This window comes from Miniopterus natalensis, chromosome 20, assembly GCF_054644295.1.
Source record: "Miniopterus natalensis isolate mMinNat1 chromosome 20, mMinNat1.hap1, whole genome shotgun sequence".
In the NCBI taxonomy this organism is placed as follows: domain Eukaryota; kingdom Metazoa; phylum Chordata; class Mammalia; order Chiroptera; family Miniopteridae; genus Miniopterus; species Miniopterus natalensis.
The window spans coordinates 22,354,230-22,377,916 of NC_142100.1; the positions used below are offsets into that span (position 1 = coordinate 22,354,230).

The 23,687-nt window shown below is 34.6% G+C and overlaps 1 protein-coding gene across 4 annotated transcripts in view; it reads left to right on the forward strand.

Annotated features, from left to right (window-relative positions):
• Positions 1-23,687, forward strand: part of MED13L (mediator complex subunit 13L) — a 209,171-nt gene that overhangs the window by 12,094 nt on the left and 173,390 nt on the right. For all 4 annotated transcript variants that reach the window (XM_087828714.1, XM_087828716.1, XM_087828715.1 and 1 more), the window contains exon 2: positions 21,041-21,278. In XM_087828714.1, the coding sequence (XP_087684840.1) occupies positions 21,041-21,278 (238 nt within the window). The remainder of the gene's footprint in view (positions 1-21,040; positions 21,279-23,687) is intronic.

Below are 23,687 nucleotides of genomic sequence, written 5' to 3' on the forward strand. Positions count from 1 at the left end.
AAGTAGTTCTCACATTTAAAAAAGGGAGTTGAAATTCTATCAAAAGTGACTTGATATAATTCTAGCTCTATAGATATTTTAGGAAAATTTACTTATATGCTGATGATTCTAAACAAATAACAACAGGCACTTTTTAATTTTATAGATTTATATAACACTTGAGCAGTTTAACATTTAGAGTATATACCAGAGCATAAATCTACATGTTAGCTACCCTAGGACCATAAATATTTGTCTTCTGAAATACAAGTTCTTAACTGAAGTTTAAGTTATTAAAAACATTTTTCAAAGTATATTGGCTTACATACAAAGTGTAATCATCTGCATGGATTGACTCAAGTGTTATGATCCCAAGTAGACTAAATTCATTAGCTGCCTATAAATTAGTTGAGAGAGAGATCTATGAAGATGGTGTTTTTGTTGCTGTTTGGTGATATCCTGGTGAAATTGAGCTTTGTAACTCAGACAGATGGTGCTATTCTTGAGTCTGTCAGCAAGATCCTATAACATTTAATTAAACAGTGGAATGATTCTCATGAGGACTCATAACTTGGATATATGTAAGCTAGTAAACTGGCTTCTTTAGTAAAATTTACAAATTTGATTTGAAAAATAAGTTTTTACTTGTTCTTTGGAAACTTTTCTAATGATTCTGTTAAGATGAGTAGCTTGTTTTGGTAGTTTATGTGATAAACTCAAAGAATATTCTAGATGGAAAATGAATGGAACTCACCTAGGTAGGCATTTATCTTCTAAAGTAACTTTGATTTTGTTACCAGACTTTCTCATAGGATAGGTGTGATAGATACACTGTTAAGAACCCAGAGAACTGACTAACAATTTCCAGAAAACTGAGAAATTTGTTTACACATGTTAACTAACACTCATTTTAGAAAATAGCTACTGATTTAGATTCCTTGTGCTCTACCTTACATTTTAATACTGGAATTGAAACTAGAAATATTTTAAACAGCCCAATCCACTTTTAATACATTGCAGTATGTGGATAGAACTTTGTTAAGCTATTTTGTAAAAGTTTTACTTTGGCGATAATATTGTATGGCGGGGATGAATTGGTTTGTCAAATACATAAGTAATTACATAAAAAATACATTAATAAGTCATACAACAACATTTCTAGACATCCTGGGAAATTATTCTCTTTTTAAAAAAATTTACTTACTTTTTATTTAGTGCCTAATCTTCAGTAGATGGGAGACAATACCGAAAGGTGATGCTTGATGCAAGATTGGATGACATGAAGGAGCTGGAAGTTTATTCCCTGTGTACAGGAGAATGCCTGAAGGACTTTAAGGGGGATAAAGATGATCAGATTTATGATTCAGAGAGAAAAGCCGTATGGACTCTAGAGTATGTTTGTAATAGCAGAGACACCAAAGGCAGAGAGAAGGCTCTCGGAGTAGTCTAGATTTGAGAAATTATGCAGGACCATTAGGAATGGAGAGGGAGAAATGGACTCAAGTAATATTTTGGAGGTAGAATTAACAGGACTTGGTTAATTCTAACCAAGAATATAATTCCTCCCAATTGTATATCATAGGGGAGGAATCAAATGCTAAACAGATGTTCTTAGTTTTATGGCATTTGCATTCTTGTGTATGCAAACCAGGAACTGTTGACAACATGAATGAGCTATAGTTTTTAGCAGAAGACTTACACTTTGATCACACGTGTGTGTATATATATATCTATGAAAGTATTCACTGAGCCTGGGTTCTTGCTGTTAAATTAAGCCCTACAGAACTCAGTTTTAAAATTAAACATCTACAGGAGCTGGGGGCAGAAAGGCAGGGGATGGTGAAAAGAAAGTAAAATAGAAAATTAGTGTTTGTAACTTGCCTATTTTCAGAAAACACTTGAGGCTCTGAGAATAAGATTTCTCTCCCAAGATGAGAGAAGATTTGTAAGAGATCGGAGGAGTTGAGAAAAGGGTGGGAAGAAAGGACAGGACTGGTGGGTTGGGTGCTGATGGTGGGGTGGGTGATGGAATCAGAATATTTTGGCAGGAGAAGAGCTCATGAAATTTTGATGATTAGGAATGGGCATGGAAAACCTTGATACGGAGAAAAAGTGGGGGAGGTAACCTAAGGGCAGCTGTCCATCTGCCTTTGTTAGGTAGAGCCTCTGCTTGCAGAGTGGTGAGCTCAGAAGGCAGAGCAGAGCACGCTTTTTCTCAACAAATCTTCTTTGTTGTTTTTTTTTAAGGTTTGGTTTATATTAATTTCACATTGGTGATAGTTTTGGTAGGAGGTTGGAGTAGACTTCTTCCTACGTTTGCAGGAATTGCAGTGTTGAGGAGTTGGCACAGTGGTAGAATGGAAGGGGCATTGTGGGGACTGTGTAGCAGTGTGTGTCTTTGGCTACTGTTCCTCACTCTGATTTTGAATTCCTTTAAGTTTTCATTCCTGTCCTGTTCTTTGTTCCTCGGCACTTAGCTTTCCGATTGTACAGTATTTTTACAGGTATTGAGAGTGTAATTGATATGCTGGCCATATTTCCCCTCAGGTATTAGGAAAAGTCTTCCCTCCCCCCTCTGTCCTCTGCCCACCCCTCCAAACCCCTCCTTTTCCAGCACGTGCCCCTGGCTCCCTGCGCACGGAGCCTTCTCTGCCCCTATTGCACTTTTTCTTGGTAGTAGCGCTAAAATGTACATATGCACTTCAGAATCCTTTGATATAATCTCCTTGGTGTGTTGGGGATCCTCTCCAGTTGTTTTGAGTGCGCTTACTGGCACAGCATGTGCTATCCATTGTCAGTTGGCTGTAATTCACTCTGCCTTCCCATGTGGGTAGATTTTTCCCTTGGCTGTCCTGAAGGTAGAGAGTTGGCTTTCTTGCAGTTGTCATTTTTCTTTAATTTCTCTCCAAGTGAGGTAGTACTAATGAAATACAGAATATTTCTAAGAAATAAAACTTCCAAGAAAAAATAAAACTATGAAACATTATCCATAATCCAGCTACTCCATTGGATCAGATTTACCCCACTTTTCTATTCTTGTTAATGTGCTTGTTTATTGTACATAGGTGTAATCACAGTGTAAACATAGTTCTTTATTCAGCTGTACACACTAACATTTTCCATGTGGTTACAGTTTTCAGAATTATAATTTTTAAGAGAAAAGTCTCATTTTTATAAATTTAATAAAACATTACATGATTATTTTCCAATTCAAACAGTGTTGAAGGATGAAGGTTCGCTGCCCTGGGGGGCATAGCTGCTGGTAGTTTCATCTTTATCATTCTAGGTTTTTTATGTGCTTTTGTTTAGGTATTTGTTTACCTATACACATATGCAGTTTCAAGTTATTTTTATTAGATGTGGAGTAGATAAAAATTGCATGTATAAATCACACGTAAGATAGAAGGAATCACAATACAATGAACACCCGTGTACCTAATTCCCAGAGTAAGAAAAATAATGTTATCTTTTATGAAGTCTTATGGTGCCCTTCCTGTCCCACTCTCTTTCTTCTCCCTTCAGGGGTAACTGTTATCCAGAATTGTATGTTTTTCATTCCCTATTAACAATAGTTTTAATCATGAATGTTTATGTATGTGTATATATGTATATGCATGTGTGCGTGTGTAGTTTTTGAACTTTTTAGAAATGGAATATATTATATTTTTTTGCAACTTGCTTTTGGGTTAAATATTAATGTTCCAACAATGTGCAGTTGTGATTCACTCTTATACCACAGCTTATTTTTGCATTCTGTTGATGATGAACATATTTGTAGGTTAAAAAATTATAGAGGCTCACTCTCCAACTTTTCTAGCAATGTGTTTTTTCTGTTTAATATTGACTTAAAATATTTTCAAGGCAGTGTACTTAGATATGCCACATTCATTATTATTATTATTTTTAACAGTTGAATCCTGTTTTAATAGAGTGGGATGGACTATTGTTTATCAACTGAGAAAAATTAAGATTCAATTTTTTTCCCGTAATAGTACAGTTATACATTAAAATTTGATAGTTATAGCCATAAATTCTTCAAAAAGTTATGTCAGCTAACATTCCTATGGGCAGTACATAAATGGGCATTTCTTTTATACTCAGCTATAGTGAAATTTATTCATTTTAATTTTTTCCGCTCTGAGCAAAACATCCTCAGTATTTTAATTTATAGTTTATTTGTAATGAGGTTATGAACATCTTTTCATACATAAGGGTATAACATATACTTTTGAGTTTACTTATTTTTCAAAAGTATTTAATCTCTAGTAAGTCTTTTGTTTTCTTTTTCTATTTAAATTTTCCAGCCACTCACTAGTAGGAATCTTTATTACAAGTTGGACTTTTACTGTTCTGATTGCACAGTCTCTCCTCAGATCTTTTGCTTTTTCGAAGAGTGTTTCCTGAATGCCTGGAACTACTTCATTGCTTGCCAGCTATGTGTATTTTTCCATCAAGGCCCTGTTCCCATTTTTCAGATAAGAAAACTGAAGAAATTTAAGTAACTTGCCCAAGTTCACAGAGCCAGCAAGTGATGGAACCAAGTCACTGACTGCAGAGCCTGAACACTTAACCAGTACGTTGTGTTGTATGCTCTCCTTTCTTCTAATTTAGGGCTTCTTTGAAGCTCCCCCTAGCTGTCCCAAACATTGACCTCTTTTTTCCTGAGCCTTTTAAAAATTAACAGTGTAGACCATATAATTTAGCACAAGCATGAAGGCAGAAATCACTGGAGCATATAGTTTTGCCTGAGATTAATGGAGTGATAATACAGTTTACATTTTTTTTTAAAGTTTCATCAGAGATTAATGGAGCAATAATGCAGCTTAAAATCTTCCCACAGATAGGCAGATAGTTGTTTTTTTTCTATTAGACTACTTTATTCCAAATTGAGGAATCATTTGGAAATAAAAAACCAGGGTAATTTATTTTTTTGATCAGTGATGGGGGCAAGGTAAAAACCTGAGTAACTGCATAGTTCTTTTTAAAAAAAAAAAAAATTCATCACCTCACGTAAAGTCTTTATATTTCTAAAAATAAAATGACAGTTGCTGAAATGCTTTTATACAAATGATTTGTTAAGAGTAACAATCATGATTAGTAAAAAATAGACAAATAGCTTAAACAAGATGGAAATTTATCCTTTCTATACAAGCAGCTTGGAGGGAGGCATTTCAGGACTGGTTTGGTTACTTCTCAGCATCAAGGGACTCGCTCGCTCTTGTTACTCCATCATCTTTAGTTTATCACAAGTAGCATGTTGTCCAAGATGGCTGTTCCAGCCCTAGTCATCTTGGTGGCATTCAAGATAGGAAGGAGGAGGAAATGTGGGAAGGCCACACCTCTCCTTTTAAAGGAAACTTCCAGGAAATTCCTTACAACACATCTGGCCATGCTTAGCCTTAGGGAGGCTGGATAATGTAGTTTGGTGGGCATGTTGTTATCCCCAGCAATATAGAGTATATGTTACTGTGGAGGAAGGAGCCATTCATGTTTGGGTGAGCAACTAACAGAGTGTGCTGTAAAGAGAAAGTAATATAAATTTCTGGTTATAGTCTGTTACTGCATTTGGGCAAGAAATCATGCTAATGTCACTAAGGAACTTCATTAAATAGTTCAGTTTCCAGAAATTTCACAAGGATTCTCTTTCAGTTAAGGTTAATACGTGTAAATCATTACCAGTGTTCTATGTAGTTAGGTATGAAAATAATTTTTTTGAAAATATTGTATACCTTATAAGAGAGTCATAGTTATCTTGGAGATGTGCAAGATGGTCCTTTAGCTATATTAAAAACAGATTTTTTTCTTTGAGAGATTTTTTTTACATGGATTCTTTCATTAATACTTAAATTTTTGATTATCTTTGTTGAAGTATAATTTACATATAATAAAATGTACCCATTTAAAGTAAATAAGTACAGTTTCCTGAGTCTTAACAAATGTATGTGTTCGTGAAACCACCACATATCCAGGTAACCATGCTGTTACAATAGATTCATTTTGCTTGATCTATTATTTTTTATAACTGGAATTATAGTCTACAGTAGTCTTTATCTGGCTTTGAATTGTTGCTTAAGTAGGTTGTTCCTTTTTATTGCTAAGTAGTAGTTCTTTGTGTCGATATACTACCATTTGCTTATCTATCCATTTATTGATGATTCTGAACTTTCATGTACTGGCTGTTGTGTGGAGCATATATTTTTATTTCTGTAAATATAGGAGTGTACTTGTTGAGTCATGTGGGAAATAGAGGTTTCACTTTATAAAGCACTGTTAAACTTTAAAAAAAAATGGTTGTACCATTTTCCCCCCATCAGCTATATATGAGTTCTAATTGCTATTCCAAGGTAGCAAAGAATTTTCTTTTATGGTTTCTTCCAGGAGTTTTATTATGGTAATTATTAGGTTTTATGATTAAGTGATCCATTTTTAATGTTTTGTTTGTTTGTTTTGTGGTGTGAGGTAAGGACTGAAGTTCTTTCTGCATGTGGGTATCTAGTTGTTCCAACATCATTTGCTGAAAAGGCTATGCTTTTCCCATTGAATGATCTTGATATCTTTTTCAGAAATTAATGTATCGATGCATGTGTGTATGTGTATGCATGGGTTTATTTCTAGATTCTATAATTCTGTTTGTTTGATCTACATGTCTCTTACGACAATACTGTGCTATTGTGATTACTGAAATTTTATAGTAGGTCTTAAAATCAGGGTAAATTCTCCAACTTTTGTTCCTTTTCAGAATTATTTTGGCTCTTCTGGATACTTTGCATTTCAGCATAAGTTTTATAGAATTAACCTACCAATTTGTTTAAAAACCTGGGGGAATTTGATTGTTATCTTGTTAAATCTATAGATCAAATTGGGGAGAATTGACATGTTAACAATTTTAGGTCTTCCAGTCCATGAACATGATCTAGTTTCCATTTCTTTAGATCTTCACTTTCTCTCAACATTGTAGTTTTTGGTTTACACACCTGGAACATATGTTATTAAATATATTCTTAGTAGTTCATATTTTTCAATGCTGTTATAAGTTGCATTATTTTTAAATATTATTTTCCAATTCACTGCTAGTATGTAGAAATACAGTTAAACTTTGTATATTTATCCTACAAACTGGAGCTTTTCTAAACTCAATTATTAGTTTTGGTAGCTTTTCTGTAAAGTCTTTTAATTTTTGTAAGTGTACATGATGTCTGCGAATATGGTGTTAAAACTTCCTTCCCAATCTGTTTGCCTCTTATTTCTTTTTCTTGCTTTATTGCACTGGTTAGGACCTAAGGTATAAAGTTTAATAGAAGTGGTAAGAATGTACATTCTTTGTTTCAGATTTTTGTACATATGTAAACAAGTAAAATTTTAATGCTCTTCAACTCCAGTTCCCTATTGAATTTGTTTACACCCTTTCTTGTTTATATAAATGATACAATGTGATCTTTTAAAAAATATCCCTAAATTACCACATAAGTAATTCCCCACAGATGTTTCCTCTTCCTTTTCGGTATTTCTTATTTGCCTACAAATTGGATTCTGTGTAGCAACCAAGTCCACAGTGTAGCCAAATGGGCTTTGTTCCAGATTTGGCAAAAAGTGTTCAATCTTCCATCATTAATATTTGTGTTACTGTAGGTTTTGAACATCCCCTTAATCAGGTTGAGGATGTTCTCTTTAATTCCTAGTTTGCTTAGTTTTTACCATGAAGAGGTGTTGAATTTTTTTAAATGTTTTTTCTCTTTCTATTTAGATGGTCGTAGGTTTTGATTGTTGACATGGGTAATTACATTGATGGGATTTTGAACTAAGTTTGATTCAAATTACATTGATGGACTTTTGAACTGATTCAGCTAAGCTTCAGTTCTCAAGATAAACTCCATGTGGAGGGTGTGTTAGTGTTTTATGTATTGTTAGATTTAATTTGCTAATATTTTGCTGCCGAGTTTTATATCTATCAGGAAGGATATTGGCATGTAGATAGATTAATTGATTGATTAATTAATTAATTTTTATTGTTCAAAATATTACAGATGTCCCCTTTTTTACCCATAGATTACTTTTTAAATAATGTCTTTGCCTCGTCTTAGTAATGTTGGTCTCAAAATGACTTGGGAAGTAGTCCCTCCTCTGTTTTCTGAAAAAGTTTGAGTAGGACTGGTGGTATTTATTTTTTAGATGTTTGATAGAATTTTCCAGGGAAGCCATCTTGCCTTGGAGAATTCTTTGTGGGAAGGTTTTAAATTATGAATTCCATTTCTTTGATAGACATAGAGCTATTCAGATTTCCTATTTTGTGTGTGAGGTGTGTGTGTGTGTGTATTTGATAATTCAATGAAAAGTAGTTATAATTATTGACATAAAGTAGTTTATATAATAATTCCATTATCTTTTCACTGTCTTTAGGATGTGAAGTAATTCCTCATCATTCATTTCTGATATTGGTAATTTGTTTTCTTTTCTGTCTTGATTAACCTAGTGAGAAGTTTGTCAGTTTCATTGATCTTTTAAAAAATAACTAGCTTTTGCCCGGCCGGGCGTGGCTCAGCGGTTGAGCATTGACCTAGAATCCAGGCGATCGGGGTTCGATTCCCGGTCAGGGCACATGCCCGGGTTTCGGGCTGCAGCCAATCAATGACTCTCACTGATGTTTCCATCTCTCTCTCTACATCTCCTTTCCACTCTCTGAAATCAATAAAGATATATTAATAAATAAATAAATAATAAATAAAATAACTAGCTTTTAATTTTGTTGTTTTTTCCTGTTATTTTTTTATATTTCATTTATTGCTTCTCTGTTCTTCATTATTTCTTTTGCTCAGTTTTACATTTGGCTTAGTTTACCCTTTTTCCCCCAGCTCCTGAAGGAAGAATCTTAGAGCAATATTTATTTTTCTTACTTTCTAATATAAATATTTAAAGCTACGGATTTCTCTTTGAGCACTGCTTTACTTGTGCCCACACATTTTGGTATATATTGTTTTCATAATCAGTTCAAAATATTTCTTAGTTTCCCCTGTGATGGTTTTTTTTGTTTGTTTGTTTTGTTCTTGTTTTTTGGTACTATGCATTATTTAGAAGTAATTTCCAGATTTTCTGTGCAGGGTGATTCTTGATATTTTGTTAATTTAAAATTTAATTTTCTTCAGAAGTCTCAGATTTTAAAAATATATTGTTTTATGGCCCAGCATATGGTTTCTCTTGGTGAATGTTCCATGTGCATTTGAAAAAAATGTGCATTCTTTTGTTGAGTGTAATGATTTATAAATGTCAGTTTGGTTATGTTGGTTGATAGTGTTGTTCATGTTTTCTATATCCTTATTGATTTTCTGTCTACTTGTTCTATCAGTTGCTGAGAGGAGGCCTGTTGAAATCTCCAATTATAATTCTGGGTTTGTCAATTTCTCCTTTTAGATATATCAGCTTTTGCTTCATATATTTTGAAGCTTTGTTATTAGGTGCCTACACATTTGCAACTTATGTCATCTTGAAGAATTGACATTTTTATCATTATAAAACTATTTTCTTTATTCCTAGGAATAGTCCTCTTGGAGTCAGCTTTGACATTAATCTAGCCACTTCAGCTCTCTTGTAGTTTATGTTACATGATAGATCTTTTCAAAGAAATCCTTAAAGTGCACTTCTTGTGGGCAGTATATTGTTGGGCCTTTTTAAATTTTATCCATTCTGAGATTCAGTGTCTTTTAATTGTAATAGGTAGTTTATGTTTAGTATAATTATATTGTTATGATAGGATTTAGGTCTGCTATCTTGGCCTTTTCCCTTACCTCTCCTATCTATTTTTTATTCTTTTTTTCTATTTTCCTGCTTGCTTTTGGATTATTGGAGTATTTTCTTATGATTCCATTTTTATGTTCAAAATTGGCCTATTAGATATTTCTCTTAGTGTTACCTTTTAAGGACTGATCTGGGCTTATAATATGCATCTTTAAGTTATCACTGTTTACCTCCAAACAGTATTATACTTCATTTATAAGGTAAAAACCTTAGAGCAGTATACTTGTTTTCTCCTCCTGGCCTTTGTGCTGCTGCTGTTATACATTTCCCTCCTGTGTCTAGTGTACATGTCACAGGGCTTTATTATTTTTGCTATAATCAGTTAATTGGCTTTTAAAGAAATGTAATAAGTGAGAAAACATGTTTTATACTTACTTTTATGCTGTTTCTGGTGCTTGTTCTTCTTCCCTACAGGTCCAGGTTCCATCTGACACTTTCCTTGTGCTTGAACTATGTTTAAAGCATTGATTCTAGTTAAATTTATTCTAGGCTATTCCATTGGCTTCTGAAAACCTGTGTTTTATCTTCATTTGAAGGACATTTGTGCATGATCTAGAGTTCCAGTTATGGAGATGCTTTTCTTTCAGCACGCGCCATCATTTGCCGGCCTGCAGATTTTCCAATGAGTCTCTTGTAAATATTGTCTTTGTTTCCCCTTATTTAGTGTCTTTTTATCCTTTTGACAGCTTTTAAAGTTTTTCTTTGTCCCTGGTTTTCAGAAATTTAGCTTGATGTATTTTGATGTGGGTTGCTGCTGTTTGTGCTGCTTTGGGTCCACTGAGCTGCTTGGCCTGAGATTTATTGCTCTCGTGAGGTTTGGAGACACCTCGGCCATTGCTCAGAAGAACCTCTGTCCTTCCTCTTCCCCTCTTACAGTCTGGGACCCTAGTTACATTTTTTTTGGTGGGCTTTTAAAAAAAATCTTTTATTTCTGTCCTTGTTAAGTTTGCGTTTTCCTTTGAATACATGACCATACTTACAACAGCTACTTTAAAGTAGTTTTTAATTCTGACTGTCCTTCTGGGTTTTTCTTCAGTGTTTTTTCCTCCTGGTCCTGGGTCTCCTTTTGCTGCTGCTTTGAATGTCTGGCATTCTTTTATCGGATGCTGGATGTTATGAATATTATGTTGTTGAACGTCTGGATCTTATTTCTTTCCTTTTAAGAATTGAATTTTTCCCTGGCATGTGTGGCTTAGTTGGTTGGGTATTGTCCCATGAGCCAAAAGGTCACTGGTTCAATTCCTGGTCAGGACATGTGCCCGGTTGTGGGCTCAGCCCCCAGTGGAGGGGCATGCAGATTTATGTTGCTCTGCCTCTCCCTTCCTCTTTCTCTCTAAACAATTGATAAAAAAAAAATTTTAAAAATTTTAAAAATTAAGAGTTGAATTTTGTTTTGGCTGCCAGTTACATTTCTTATAGGTGATATTATTCTAAGTTTTGAGGCTCAGTTATTAGGGTGGGTTAGAGCGGTCTTTATGCGAGACGTAGTTTCCTACTTTTGAGGCATGACTCTTCTATGATCTCTGTTTAGGGCCAAAGGTGTTTAACAATGTTTTTTTCACTCTGACTATTCAGAACTAGGCTTGTTTCAGCTTTGCGTGAGCTGTTAGAACAGTATCTCTCTAGCTGTTCTTTGCTTGGTCCCACTGAATTTTATTGTTTGACCGTGCAGCTTAGTACTTAGGGACGGTCTCAAAAAGAACCGCTATCAGATCTCTGGAACTTTTTTTCTCCACAACTCTCTCCTTTCTGGTGACCTGCTCTCACAAAATTCAGCTGTGTCATAGACCCTAGCTCATTACAGCCTGCTGTCTAATATCTGAAAACAATAGTTTTATATTTTTTGTCTAGTTTCCTGGTTTATGGTGGAAGGACAATTCTGGTGCTTTTTATTTATATTTTAAATGTCATATTTGCCTATGTTTGTTATCCTACCTAGTTCAGGGGCTAGAAACTTTTTCTTGTAGAACCAGGGAGTAGTTATTTCAGGCTTGTGGATCATACAGCCTTAGTTGCAACTATTCAACTCTGTGGTCATAGCATAGAAGCAGCCACAGATAATATGTAAATAAATAGGCATAGTTGTGTACTAATAAAACTATTTACAAAAGCAAGTGTTGAGCCTGTAGGCCACAGTTTACCAACCCCTGAGCTAGTTGACAGATACAAATGATATTAGAGTTATGAAATCTTATGGTTGGAAGGAAGAATCTTTGAGATTCATATTTCAGGTTTGAAGGGAACCTTATAAATCATATTGTTCAACCAACCCTTTGATATTTGAAGCCACATCTGGTCTTTACCAGCTTCTCCTTAACCCTCCATCTCTGTGATTCTCAGGGATCTCAGTCAGGGATTCTTTTTTGAGGAAGCTCTCACTATTGTTTTAATGATCAGTTTTTCCATTTGATTATCTGCTACCACTTGGGTCTGGGCTAAGTAAATCAATTTCATCTTCCACATATCAGTTTTTCATATAATTGAAGACTTTTCAAATTACTTCAGAGTCTTAACTCTATACTAAATTCATTCAACTTAATTCAACTGTGGCTTTATGCTTTTATTTTATTTTTGCTGCCATGTTTCTTTGCTTGAAAGGATTGAACATGAAGCCATTATAGCTCTAACCATATGCTTTGTTCAGGTTTCCCCACTCACCTAGTCCTTCATCTGTTAATGTGTTGCACTTTATCTAGATTCCTTTCAAAGTATGGAGCTAGGAGCTGAAATCCCTATTGACTAAATGACTTGATAAGTAAGATCCGTTGCGTGGGATCTAGATACTGTACTTTTATTAATGTAGCATAAGATGGCACTAAGTTTTTTAGTAGTTACTTCATATTGTTTACTTGTGTTGTCAAATAAAACCACCTCATCCTCCCTGCAGAGGGGATCCCTGGCAAACAAACCCCTTAGCTGCGGAGGAGTTTGAGTAGAGCCAGGTGGGAGGGAGCTTGCAGGTGGAAGTACGTCTCTGTGCAGCTGGAGTTTTAATAGTCCAGGAAAGGAGAAAAGGGACAAGACAACAGCAACACACTATTTTAGCACATGGCAAATGACCTTTTGGCTTTTGCAACACAATTTATGGGATACTAAGTTGTTTTTAAGCTTAGGAATTTGTCTAGAATCAGTCTATAAAATGGTATGAGTTCTCCATGTTAGTAATATCTTTTTGTATACATTCAGTGTATTTTTTTTACCACATTTTGATTAGTTTTCTTTTTCTTTTTTAACATCAGAGTTGTACTCTTCCATAGTTAAAGAATCAAATAGTCCTACAAGGTTTATAACTAACATCATTCTCCTGCTCCTGGCCTTTATTATACCTCCTCCAGACACAAACACTTTCACCTTCTTTTGTTGATCATATTGATTCTTACTTAAATGTTTCTAAACACTAAAACTTACAGAGTTACTTTTAGGTTTTTAGATTCTGGATTGTCTACTATCGAAAATGAGGATTTAGCTCACTCTCTGTCTCCTGCAGAGCAGACATACCTTTTCTGTCTTTCTGTTTTACCAGATGGCTATACAGTAATTTTTCAATATTAAGTGTTAACATGCATTTATGTTTGTGTATGTCTGAACCATATAGTAAATTCTGATTACTTTTTCTTTTTGTGTTACTTGAAGATGGTAATTTTTTTTTTTTAACCTGTTTACTTTTCTGTGTATTTTTAACTAACTCATTCTCAGACTTTTTGCCTATTGTCTGAATCTCCTTTTAAGACTTTCAGATATACCAGGTGTTTTATCAGTTTCATCTTGATAGAGTCTTTCCTGGCGCCATCTGCCTGTCATAATCTGGATTGGTTCCTCTCTATACTGGTGCACAGTGGACAACTGAGAATCATGTGATTATTCCCTATAGTCTTAGGGATTTATTTTCTCCCTCCTATGTTTGATCTATTTTCTAAATCTCATCTCATGGCTTTTTACTTGGGGGCAGTTTCTCCTTTTGGTAGGGCACATCTCCAGTGGCTTCCTGAGAAAGGTCCTTTTTTTAAAAGACCGTGCATATTTAAAAATGTATTTATTCACTTCTATGTTTGATAGATAATGTAGACTCTCATGGATATCTAGTTTGGAATAATTTTCCTTTAGAATTTTGGAGTTTTTGCACCTTTGCCTTCTTGCTTCTGGCATTGTAGTTGAGAAGTCAGAAATCCTACTGATTTCTGATTCTTTGCATGTGGATTATTTTTACTATCTGGAAACTTGGAGGACCTTCTCTTTGTTTGCGGTGTGTTGAAAGTTTATAATAATATGCCTTTGGTAAGTCTCTTTTAGTGTATTGTTCTGGAAACCCAGAGAGCCCTTTCAACCTAGAAATTCACATTTTTTTCTTCTTCGAAATTATCATGAATTATTTTATCAGTCATTTCCTCTTTTTCATTTTCTATATTTTATCTTCCTGAAAGCTCTTGTATTCGGTTTTGAACTTTTGGGCCACTCCTCTAATTTTACAGCCCCCTCTCCCCCAATTTTTAATTTTTGTTTATTTGCTTTACTTCCTAGGCAATTTCCAAAACTTTACCTTCCAGCCCTTTTATTGAGTTTTATCATTTCTGGCATCATTATTTAAAAATTTCTAAGAGTTCTCTTTTAGTTCTCTGTTCTTTTCTGAAATAGCATCCTGTTCTTTTTTAACGGTTGCACTGTTTTCTCTCTCTTAAGAATATTGATAGATTTAAAAAAATTTTTCTTCTCCCAATGTACTGTTTCCTTCAGGTTACTTTCCTATTTGTTCTTGTCACTGTAATTCCTCAGTGATTTCCCTTAACTAGTTAGTAATTCCTGCTTGTCTCTTTATGCTTAGGAATGGTGGGCTAAAAACTGCTTGGAAGTTCTGAGTATGTGAGTGGCATTTGTTTACTGTGCACTTTGATCTGGGTGGCCTCTTTACTTGGGGAACCTCTGATGTCAGTATCTTGAGGTCCTGTCTCTTGAGCTGGTCAGATATCCCAGAGAAGACTTTTTCAGACTCCTTTCTGGGGAATGAAAGACTGGCTGCCAGCTTTCTGGGTGCTTTGAGGGAGATGGTGGTTTTTGACCTTCATTCTGTACATGCTCACCTAATGCATTGTTTTTACTCTGGTGCCCTGCCTTCAGTTATGCCTGTGTCTCCCAGTCCAGATACCCTCTGTACTACTGGGCCCAGAGAATACCCTTTTTTAATGGTTGCACTCTTTTATCTCTTTAAGAATGTTAAATTATTTGCTGGGGTAAGGACAGGCAATGAGCAGGGTATCTGGGTTCTGAGTGCCTTCTAAGCAGACTTCCAACCAATTTTCCTTATTTTATCTCCTCTCTGCTTTTCAACCAAACTTACACAGGTGCCTGTATTTATAATTCCTGAGGCTGAGGGGATTTTTGTGTAAATTGGGCCGTTTTTGCTGCTTTCTCCACAGCTAGGATTCAGCTTTCTTAAGTATTCTAAGTGTCTATACCTCTTGAGCATGTTTCTTAGCTATCAAAATCTTGAAATTTTTTAAAAAAATTATAAATATATCTTTATTGATTTCAGAGAGAGGAAAGGAGAGGGAGAGAGAGAGAGACAGAAACATCAATGATGAGAGAGTCATTGATCGAGCCCACAACCCGGGCATGTGCCCTGACTGGGAATCGAACCCTGATTGCCTGGATCCTAGGTCAACGCTCAACCGCTGAGCCAGGCCCGGCCGGGCCAAAATCTTGAAATGTTTGATGCTTCTATTTCCTTTCCTACCTACCATTGTGATTTTATAATTTAAGAAAGAAAAAAACCAAACTTTTTTACTGATGTTTTTTAGAGGGATTTAAGCGAGAGCAAAAGCAGATGTGTGTGTTTACTCTGCTGTCTTTACCTGGAGTTGATTAGTTATGTTTTAACACACGTTTTCAATTATCCTGACTTTTTCCCCTTCCTATGAATTGAGTTGAGAGGTGACTTAATATGTTTATTGTATGTTTTCTCTGATCTACTGGAGTTGTAATACTATCACAGGAAGAAGTGAGGTGAGGCAGACTTGGAATTTCCTAGTGTACTCCTGTGAGCCTTAAATGATAAAATCTGCCTTTTCTACACACCATCTAGAATCCTGCCCAGAACTGATATAGAGCTGATTGCTCTGTAGTTTGAGAAATCTTTCTTTTAGCTTTCTTGAACATTCAGATGTCTTCTGGCAACCCTCCTATTCCTGCTGATCATTCTAAGGGTTCAGTCTCATTTACAAGCTGCCTTTGTGAGTGGGATGTAATTAGCCTGGGCCAGGAGACTTGAACTCATTATAGGATCTAGGTCAGCCATATCACTTTACCGGTTGGGAAGCTGAGGTGCCCTGAGATGGAGTAGATTTCCTAATATTATAAGAGGTAAATTGTTGAAAAAGCAGGACTTGAATCTAGATCTCCTGACCTCCGGCAAGTGTTCTTCCCATGGTACTTGTACCCTGGGTTCGTTGTTTCAAGGCCTCTTAGACTCTGTTCCATGACCTCTGAATACAGTTTTAACCCTGGAGAGCCACATAGCAAGTATAGTATATGCTGTTGGTCATGAGGGATCTCATTGCGATGGGTCAGTGCAAATAAATGACCTCTGCTGGGAGAATTTATCTGCTCATTTCCTATATCTAGTACCTAAAGAAGAAGATACTAAGAATCAATATAAATTTTCTTTAAATACACTTGTGCTGTTAGAAAGTGCATTTGTCCTGATTCTGTTGTAATCTATTTAGTTTGAACAGTTCCAAACTGCCCGTAGTGGCCTTCTGTTTAGGCCAGGGGATCTCTTCCATTTAAGTCTAATTTTCTGAGGCCCTTATCTACCTACCTGTACAACAGATACCAGCTGAGGAAATTTACCTCCAGTCTCTCTTGCTGTTAGAATAGTTATTTTCTTGGCTTGTTATACATATCCTCTAAGAATTAGCTTGTGTAGAGTGGTACCAGTCTTAGAGTGGTAACATGTAAAAGAAGGCATATAATTATCTCAGTGAATTAAAAATATCTTTTCTATTCATGGGATGGTGTGTGGGCACCCTTATACTAGTTTTCCTAATACCTCAGGAAGACTAAAGAAAGATTTATGAACTTTCTTAAATTAGAAAATATGGCCATGAGCTCTTGTCATTGCTAAATTGAGTTGATGACAGTTTCTTTGTACTATTTTATAATCCTCTAGAGCTAATTTTTGCCATTAGCCTTATGAAGCATCATGGCAGAGTGGAAAGAATTTATGGTTTAAATTCAGTTATATTTGGGATCTGCCATTTGCTACTTGTGTGGTTATGGGAGAATTATTTAACCTTTGAGTCCTCATTTCTTTACTAGTCTGTGAAGTTTAGAAACTATATATGAAGACTCTAGTATGGTACCTCATATTAGGAATTATTTGTGAAGACCATAGTATGGTGCCTGATATTAAGTTGGTGATGAGTAAGTGATGATGGTTATGGTTATTATTACATATATGTACACACTGTTTTATTCCTTGATTCTGTATTTTAAACACTGTGTAATTTTAAACTTAAGTATAATTATGGATGGTTCATCTTTGACAATGATAAAATATTGCATTTTTGGGATAATTTGCATGTAGAAATATTTTAAGGGGTTGAAATTATTAAAGAATTTTGAGTCTTGGAAATGTACATTTTTCAGAAATTGGGTCAACGGAACTTTGTGGTGAATTGATTTTTAAGTGTAAACATGATCATAGTATATGAGAACATATTTTAGTCTAATTGAGTATATACATCCATTATAGGAATTTTTTTCTTGGATAAATTTCATTAAGTTGTCTTTCCTCTTGTCAACATTAATTCAAAATTAAAAGGTAAGTCTTTGGACATTCATTTTATACCTAGTTATCTCTGTTAGGCTGGAATGGTGGTTCATTGTTATGTTTTCCAGTGAACACTAGAATAATAATATTTAATTTTAGCTTTAAGGTAAAGGAACTAAATTGTTTTAAAATAATTGGGCATTTTTTCAGTTATTTTGACTGAATTAGTTATGAAGTAGTTAAGTTTGTAGCCTTGCTGTTACGTCACGTGCATTTGTGTTATATCACTTGCTAGAACCACTCCATAAAGAATATGGAGCAGGTGGCAGCGGCTTTCCGTTACCACTGAGGCCATAGGAGCACTGATAGGAAGTTAGTGGAAGTGCTGGGATTGGGAAGCCATTCTCCTGAATCAAAGCCAAATATTTAGTTTGTTGAACCGTGCCGGATGTTATAGGTGAAAGTATTCTAGTGAGTAAATTGCTGTTCTTAGATTTTTTCGAGGACTGACGTACCTGATGTTTAAATCTCTGATATATCATTTTTTGTTTTATTTTCTTTAATCCTCACCAGTGGATATGTTTATTTAGGGGAAGGGGGGGGAGAGAAAGAAACACCGATGTGAGAGAGAAACATCCGTCAGCTGCCTCCTGTGTGCACCCCCACTGGGGATTGAGCCTGCAACCTAGGTGTGTCTCCTGACCGGGAATTGAACCCACAACCTTTTGGTGCACGGGACAGTGCTCCAGTGAACTGAGACACCTGGCCAGGGCTCTGATATATCTTAATTTTCTAGCCTTTTGGGTATGGTTAATATAAGTATCAGTAATTTGTATTTATTGATACCTTTTTACTCCCCTCTTCTTTCCTCCCTCCTCACCCCCCACCCTTAGGCACAGAGCACTAACCTAGGCAGTAATAAGAAAAAATAGTCTTTTATTTAACTTTTCTGATTTCAGCTGCCCTGTTTTAGTCTTTTTCGTTAGTTTTGTTTTTTTTTTAATATTTATTTTAAAATTGTTAGGCCTTTTGATTAAAACACACACACACACACACAGCTTTTAGTTGAAGAAACAAAGGGACTTGTATGACAGAAAAACACACAAAGGATATGAATAGATGACTCAAAGAGAAGTAGTCTTACTACTACTATTAGTAATAATAGTATCATTTATATTTTTTGCCATGTGCCAGGTACTGTCCCCAAGTGCTTTATATGTATATTGACTCATTTAATCAACTGTAATACTATTACTCTCATTTTACTAGTGAGGCAACTGAGAGACAAAGGTTAAGTAACTTGCTAGGTACTTGCTGCTTACAGTTAGTAAGTACAGAGCTGGGATTCAAACCATGGAAGGTTGGCCCAGAGTTATGCTTTTGATCAAATATATTATAATGATTTCTTATAAGCAGAACAGGGACTACAAATTGGTACAAGGATATATCATTCTATTAAATTGGCAATTATTTTAAAAGATATTCAGTGGTTAGAGCGTCGGCCCCCAGACTGGAGGGTCCTGGGTTTGATTTCGGCCAAGTGCAGGTACCTCGGTTGCAGGCTCCATCCCTGGCCTAGTTGGGGTGTGTGCAGGAGGCAACCAATTGATGTGTCTCTCTCACGTCGATGTTTCTCTCTCTCACCCTCTCTCCCTCCCTTCCACTCTCTCTGAAAAAGCAATGGAAAAATATCCTTGGGTAAGGGGGAAAAATAAATTATGCAATTTAGGAGGAGGTTATTTGTATTGTCAGGACTATTAATTGAAAAGCAATATTACGGCAGCATTCACCTATGAGTCTTAAAATATCTGTATTCATTGCCTGGTACTTCTGCATCAAGCCATCTCTCCTAAGGAAGTAATCAGGAAAATAACAGTGTTCAAAGATGTTCACCAATTATAATAATTATAATAGTAACAAAAAAAGATTGTCCAGTTGTTATGGAATAAATTATGCTTTTTCCAAACAGTGACTAGAATATTATGCAAACATTAAAATTGTTTTTGAAGAATAATTAGTAATATATAAAAACATTTATAATAAGTGAAAAAACAGAATGTAAAACCATGCAGTATGGTCCAAATTTGAATATGTATGCAAAAAAACCAGGAAGAACATAGAATAAGATGCTTATAATTTTTTCTATTGTGATTATAGAAAATAACTGTTTCTAGTATGATTGGTTTCTTTTTCATTTATATTATTTTTTTAATGAACTTTTTGCACTGACTTTTATTTATAGTCAGAGAAAACCAAGTGCCATAAATGAATGCCTGAATGATGCTAATACCAGCTTTTACTAAAAATATTCATTAAAGATTAGATTTGCATGTCTCATGGTATAAAAGGATAGGTTCCTGAACTTGTTAGTTTTAGTTTGGATATTATTTTTGGAACCGTGTTTTTTTGAAGTGAAGCCTTTTGTTGCATCAAAGAAAATTGGAATTTTTTTCTTAAATGTGTTCATTATAGTGATTGATTGTTTCAGCACTTTAAATTTTTTTTGGTTATGTTAGTAGAAGAAATGGTTATTTTTCTGCCCTGTGGTACTTGTTTTTTGAATAACAACTTGTTGACAAAAATTATTGACCTGGTGGTGGTGGTGGGTGGGGAGGTGGAAGATGAGTGAGAATTGAGTGCAAGGGACACATGGATTGTTTGGTATAGAATCATATCATGAATCAGCTTTACTGTCAGTTTTGCATACATAATTGTAGTTTATTGCTACATAAGTAAGGAATTCAACTTTAGTTTGTTTCGAAACATCTTTGAAGTTTAGTTCCTTAAATCTAAAATTTAAGAAAATTTTAAAATACAAATTTATGTAATAGAACAAAGATACAGGTTCTACTCTCAGCTGGTTTAAGTTTCTCATGTTTAAAAAAATCCACAAAGACCAAACTACATTAGGGAATTGTTATAGAAACAAAGTTTTTCTGTGTGCTATATGTTAAATAACATGAATAAATTGTTGATTACTTTGTATCAGCTGTATTAGTTTATTTGTTCATAATGAAGCACTGTGGTACTGCATTCAGAGTCTTCTTCATTAAAAAGGATTTGAACTGTAGTTTCTGGATGGGAAGAAATTGAGGAAATTCTTAGAAAGACATTATTTAAATTTTGCACTTATTTTTCAATTTCTTACCTGATTTATAAATACAATTAATGAGTCAACTAAAGAAGAATAATGTAGAAAGTAGTTTTATATAGAGAGACTTTATAGTAGATGTTTTGGTAAAAATAGTTTAACAGGAAATAATGATTATCTGTTGGTTGTATTTTGCTTTTAATATAAAAAGCTATGTAGAATCTTGATAGGAAGAAGTGAATTGTCTTCCCTTTTAAAAATAAGAAGGATTGACATACATTCTTCAGTGGGAGAAATATCATGATTAAGTGTAGTGTAAATATTTAGCAAATTTGCTTATCTGTATAGAGGCCTGTTTTTAGTGTTCAGCTAAAAAGAAAAATCAAAACTATTGTAATTGTCTTATCTTTTTGCAGGCTGAACTCACGGGAATCAAATGGCGTAGGTACAATTTTGGAGGGCATGGGGACTGTGGACCCATAATTTCAGCCCCAGCCCAAGATGATCCAATCCTGTTAAGTTTCATCCGCTGTCTGCAAGCCAACTTGCTGTGTGTATGGCGTCGTGATGTCAAACCAGATTGCAAAGAGTTATGGATATTCTGGTGGGGAGATGAACCCAACCTAGTGGGCGTAATACATCATGAACTGCAGGGTAAGGCGTTTGTTTGTTTTTTCCCGTTAAAAATTAAATGCATCTTATCTTTTTTGAACAGTGGTAAGAAAAATCCAAGTGTTTAATGGGTGTATCTCTCAAAGGAAAATCCTCACTCTCCTCTCTTCTTTCCACCCCATTTTTTTTCTTCCTTCAAATTCTCTCGTCCTTTCCCAGTTTTGCTGGGAATCAGAACCTTGTGAGCCACTATTACTAAAGGAAAGTGTTGTTTCCTGGGTATATTGGGTTGGAAATGAGGCCCAGATCCACTGTTTTAAAATGACAGTGAATTGTAATTAGCAAGTCAGTGAAATGAACAGTTGTTTTTTCTTGGACTGTGGCTGTGTGGTTATTGCCAGCTGAACTCTGTTGGAAAATTGTAAAATGATAATAGAAACTTAGTGTAGGCCTTATTGGACAAAATTATGAGATGACTTTGGCTAGTATTTTGAAGAAAGATTAATATAAATGATCTGGTCTGATTTTGGTGTAGCAAGTTTTCTTTTGTTTTGTTCCTGTATTTTATGTAATTAGGTGATTCCAGGAAATATTTGTCCCAATGTTGCCTAATTTTTAACTTCAGATTACATCTGATACCTGGAAACTGAATTAATGTAAGAGTTTCATTATTCTAAGCTCTATATTTTGTATCTACCACAGATTTATAATTAGAGGAAATTTTATCAATATTTTTGAATTTCTTATAAAAGTTTTTGCCTCTTTACCTAAATGTTTCCATCTAGTCTGCTAAGGAAATCTTCTAAATCAAAACTGATTCTGATCTTTAGTTAGGACAGGGCATTAACTCATTTTTGACTTAGTCTCTTAGAGCCACTTTTTATGTCCAAAATACTCTATATTTTGTTCATTTGTGGTTGAAAAACTTCAGATAGTGTTTGAAATGTTTTGTTAGTTGTCCTGTTTAATTTTTTTCAAAGGAAGGAGTAAAACTAACTTTAATATATATTGAGAGTCTATCCTAAAGCTTCTACATTTGCCTGAAGGATTTCTTGCTAACTTCTGCTTGACACCTTCCTAGCTTTTTTATGCAGCCACTTTTATCTGTGATATCTCCTGACACAACAGCCAGAGGGCAGTAAACCACAGAGGATTAATTGAGCTGTTTACCTTCTGGTCCATTTGTCTATTCAACTCAAACCTTTCTCTTCATATATTTTAGAGTACTTGGTTTATAAATATAAGATCCCATTCTGGTTAAGATTGCTAACTTAGCTGCTTAATCAGCAAAGTCTCAGAACTCATACATCTCAGAGCTATTTAATGTAGCTAGTAGTGAGCTCAGGTAAAATAACTTTTTTAAACATCTGGATTCCGTTGATCAGAATTTTAAAAACAAGATAACCTCCTAGAAGAGTCTTCTAAAATTTATATCTGTTCATTTAAGTATCAAAACATATTTTTGTCATTTAAAAAATTTTTACACATGTAGTAGAGTCAAATAGCCTTTGTTTGTTTTAGTTTTTCTAGCCTTTATTTTTCATGATTGTTTTCGAACTCTTATTAATCTCCTTCCATTTTTCCACTCCACATTGATCCTTTATGTTTTAACTTTTTGGTGTGGTCTTTGTTAGCAGCATAAGTTATTTTATAATGATGATGAAACAAAACCCAGTTGTTAATTAGGCTTATTTACTTGATGTATAAAGTTATTTATTCATACCAACAAAGCACATGTTCACAGGTCTTAGAAATAACTTGTTACTGTGTTATTTTTCATGGACTTTGTATGTTACGGAGTTAACAAAAAGATGTAGCCTATTTAAATTTTTTATAGTTGCCTTAGATTACATATGTAGATTCATTAATGTATTAAGTATTTTTGTGGTAAAGAATTAAGCAAAGATTAACTTTAAATTATTTTTATAAATTATAGAGATAATACACTTTAATTAGGAAATTAGGAAGACAGAACTGCCAAATGAAGAGAACAAAGAGACAGAAATCCTAAAGTCTAAACCAGTTTTAATATTCAGTGTTTTTATGTGTAAATGAAATTGGTTATCATGCTGTTTTGTAATTCAGTCCTTTCCCTTAACAGTACATTGTGAATGTTTCCTCATGAGAATATTTTTATTTTCTTTCCTCTTGAGTCCAAAACGGGGTAGAGTGTTTATTCCTTTGTGAGCCGCCAGAAAGTTTTACAGTGACGGGACAATCATAACTCCGTTAAGTACACCTACTCTTCCTGATGTGGAATTTTTGAAAGTTACTAGATTGAAGTATATGAAGCGTCCAGTTTTGAGATAAAGTGGTTAAAAGGGGTAATTTTAAATAGTTCAACCTTATATTAGAAAATATTTGAAACTTAATTAGAAAAATGAATGGCATAGAGACAACTTTGTTTATGTGAGGGAACATATGACAAGTAGAGCAATCATGAAAAAAAAA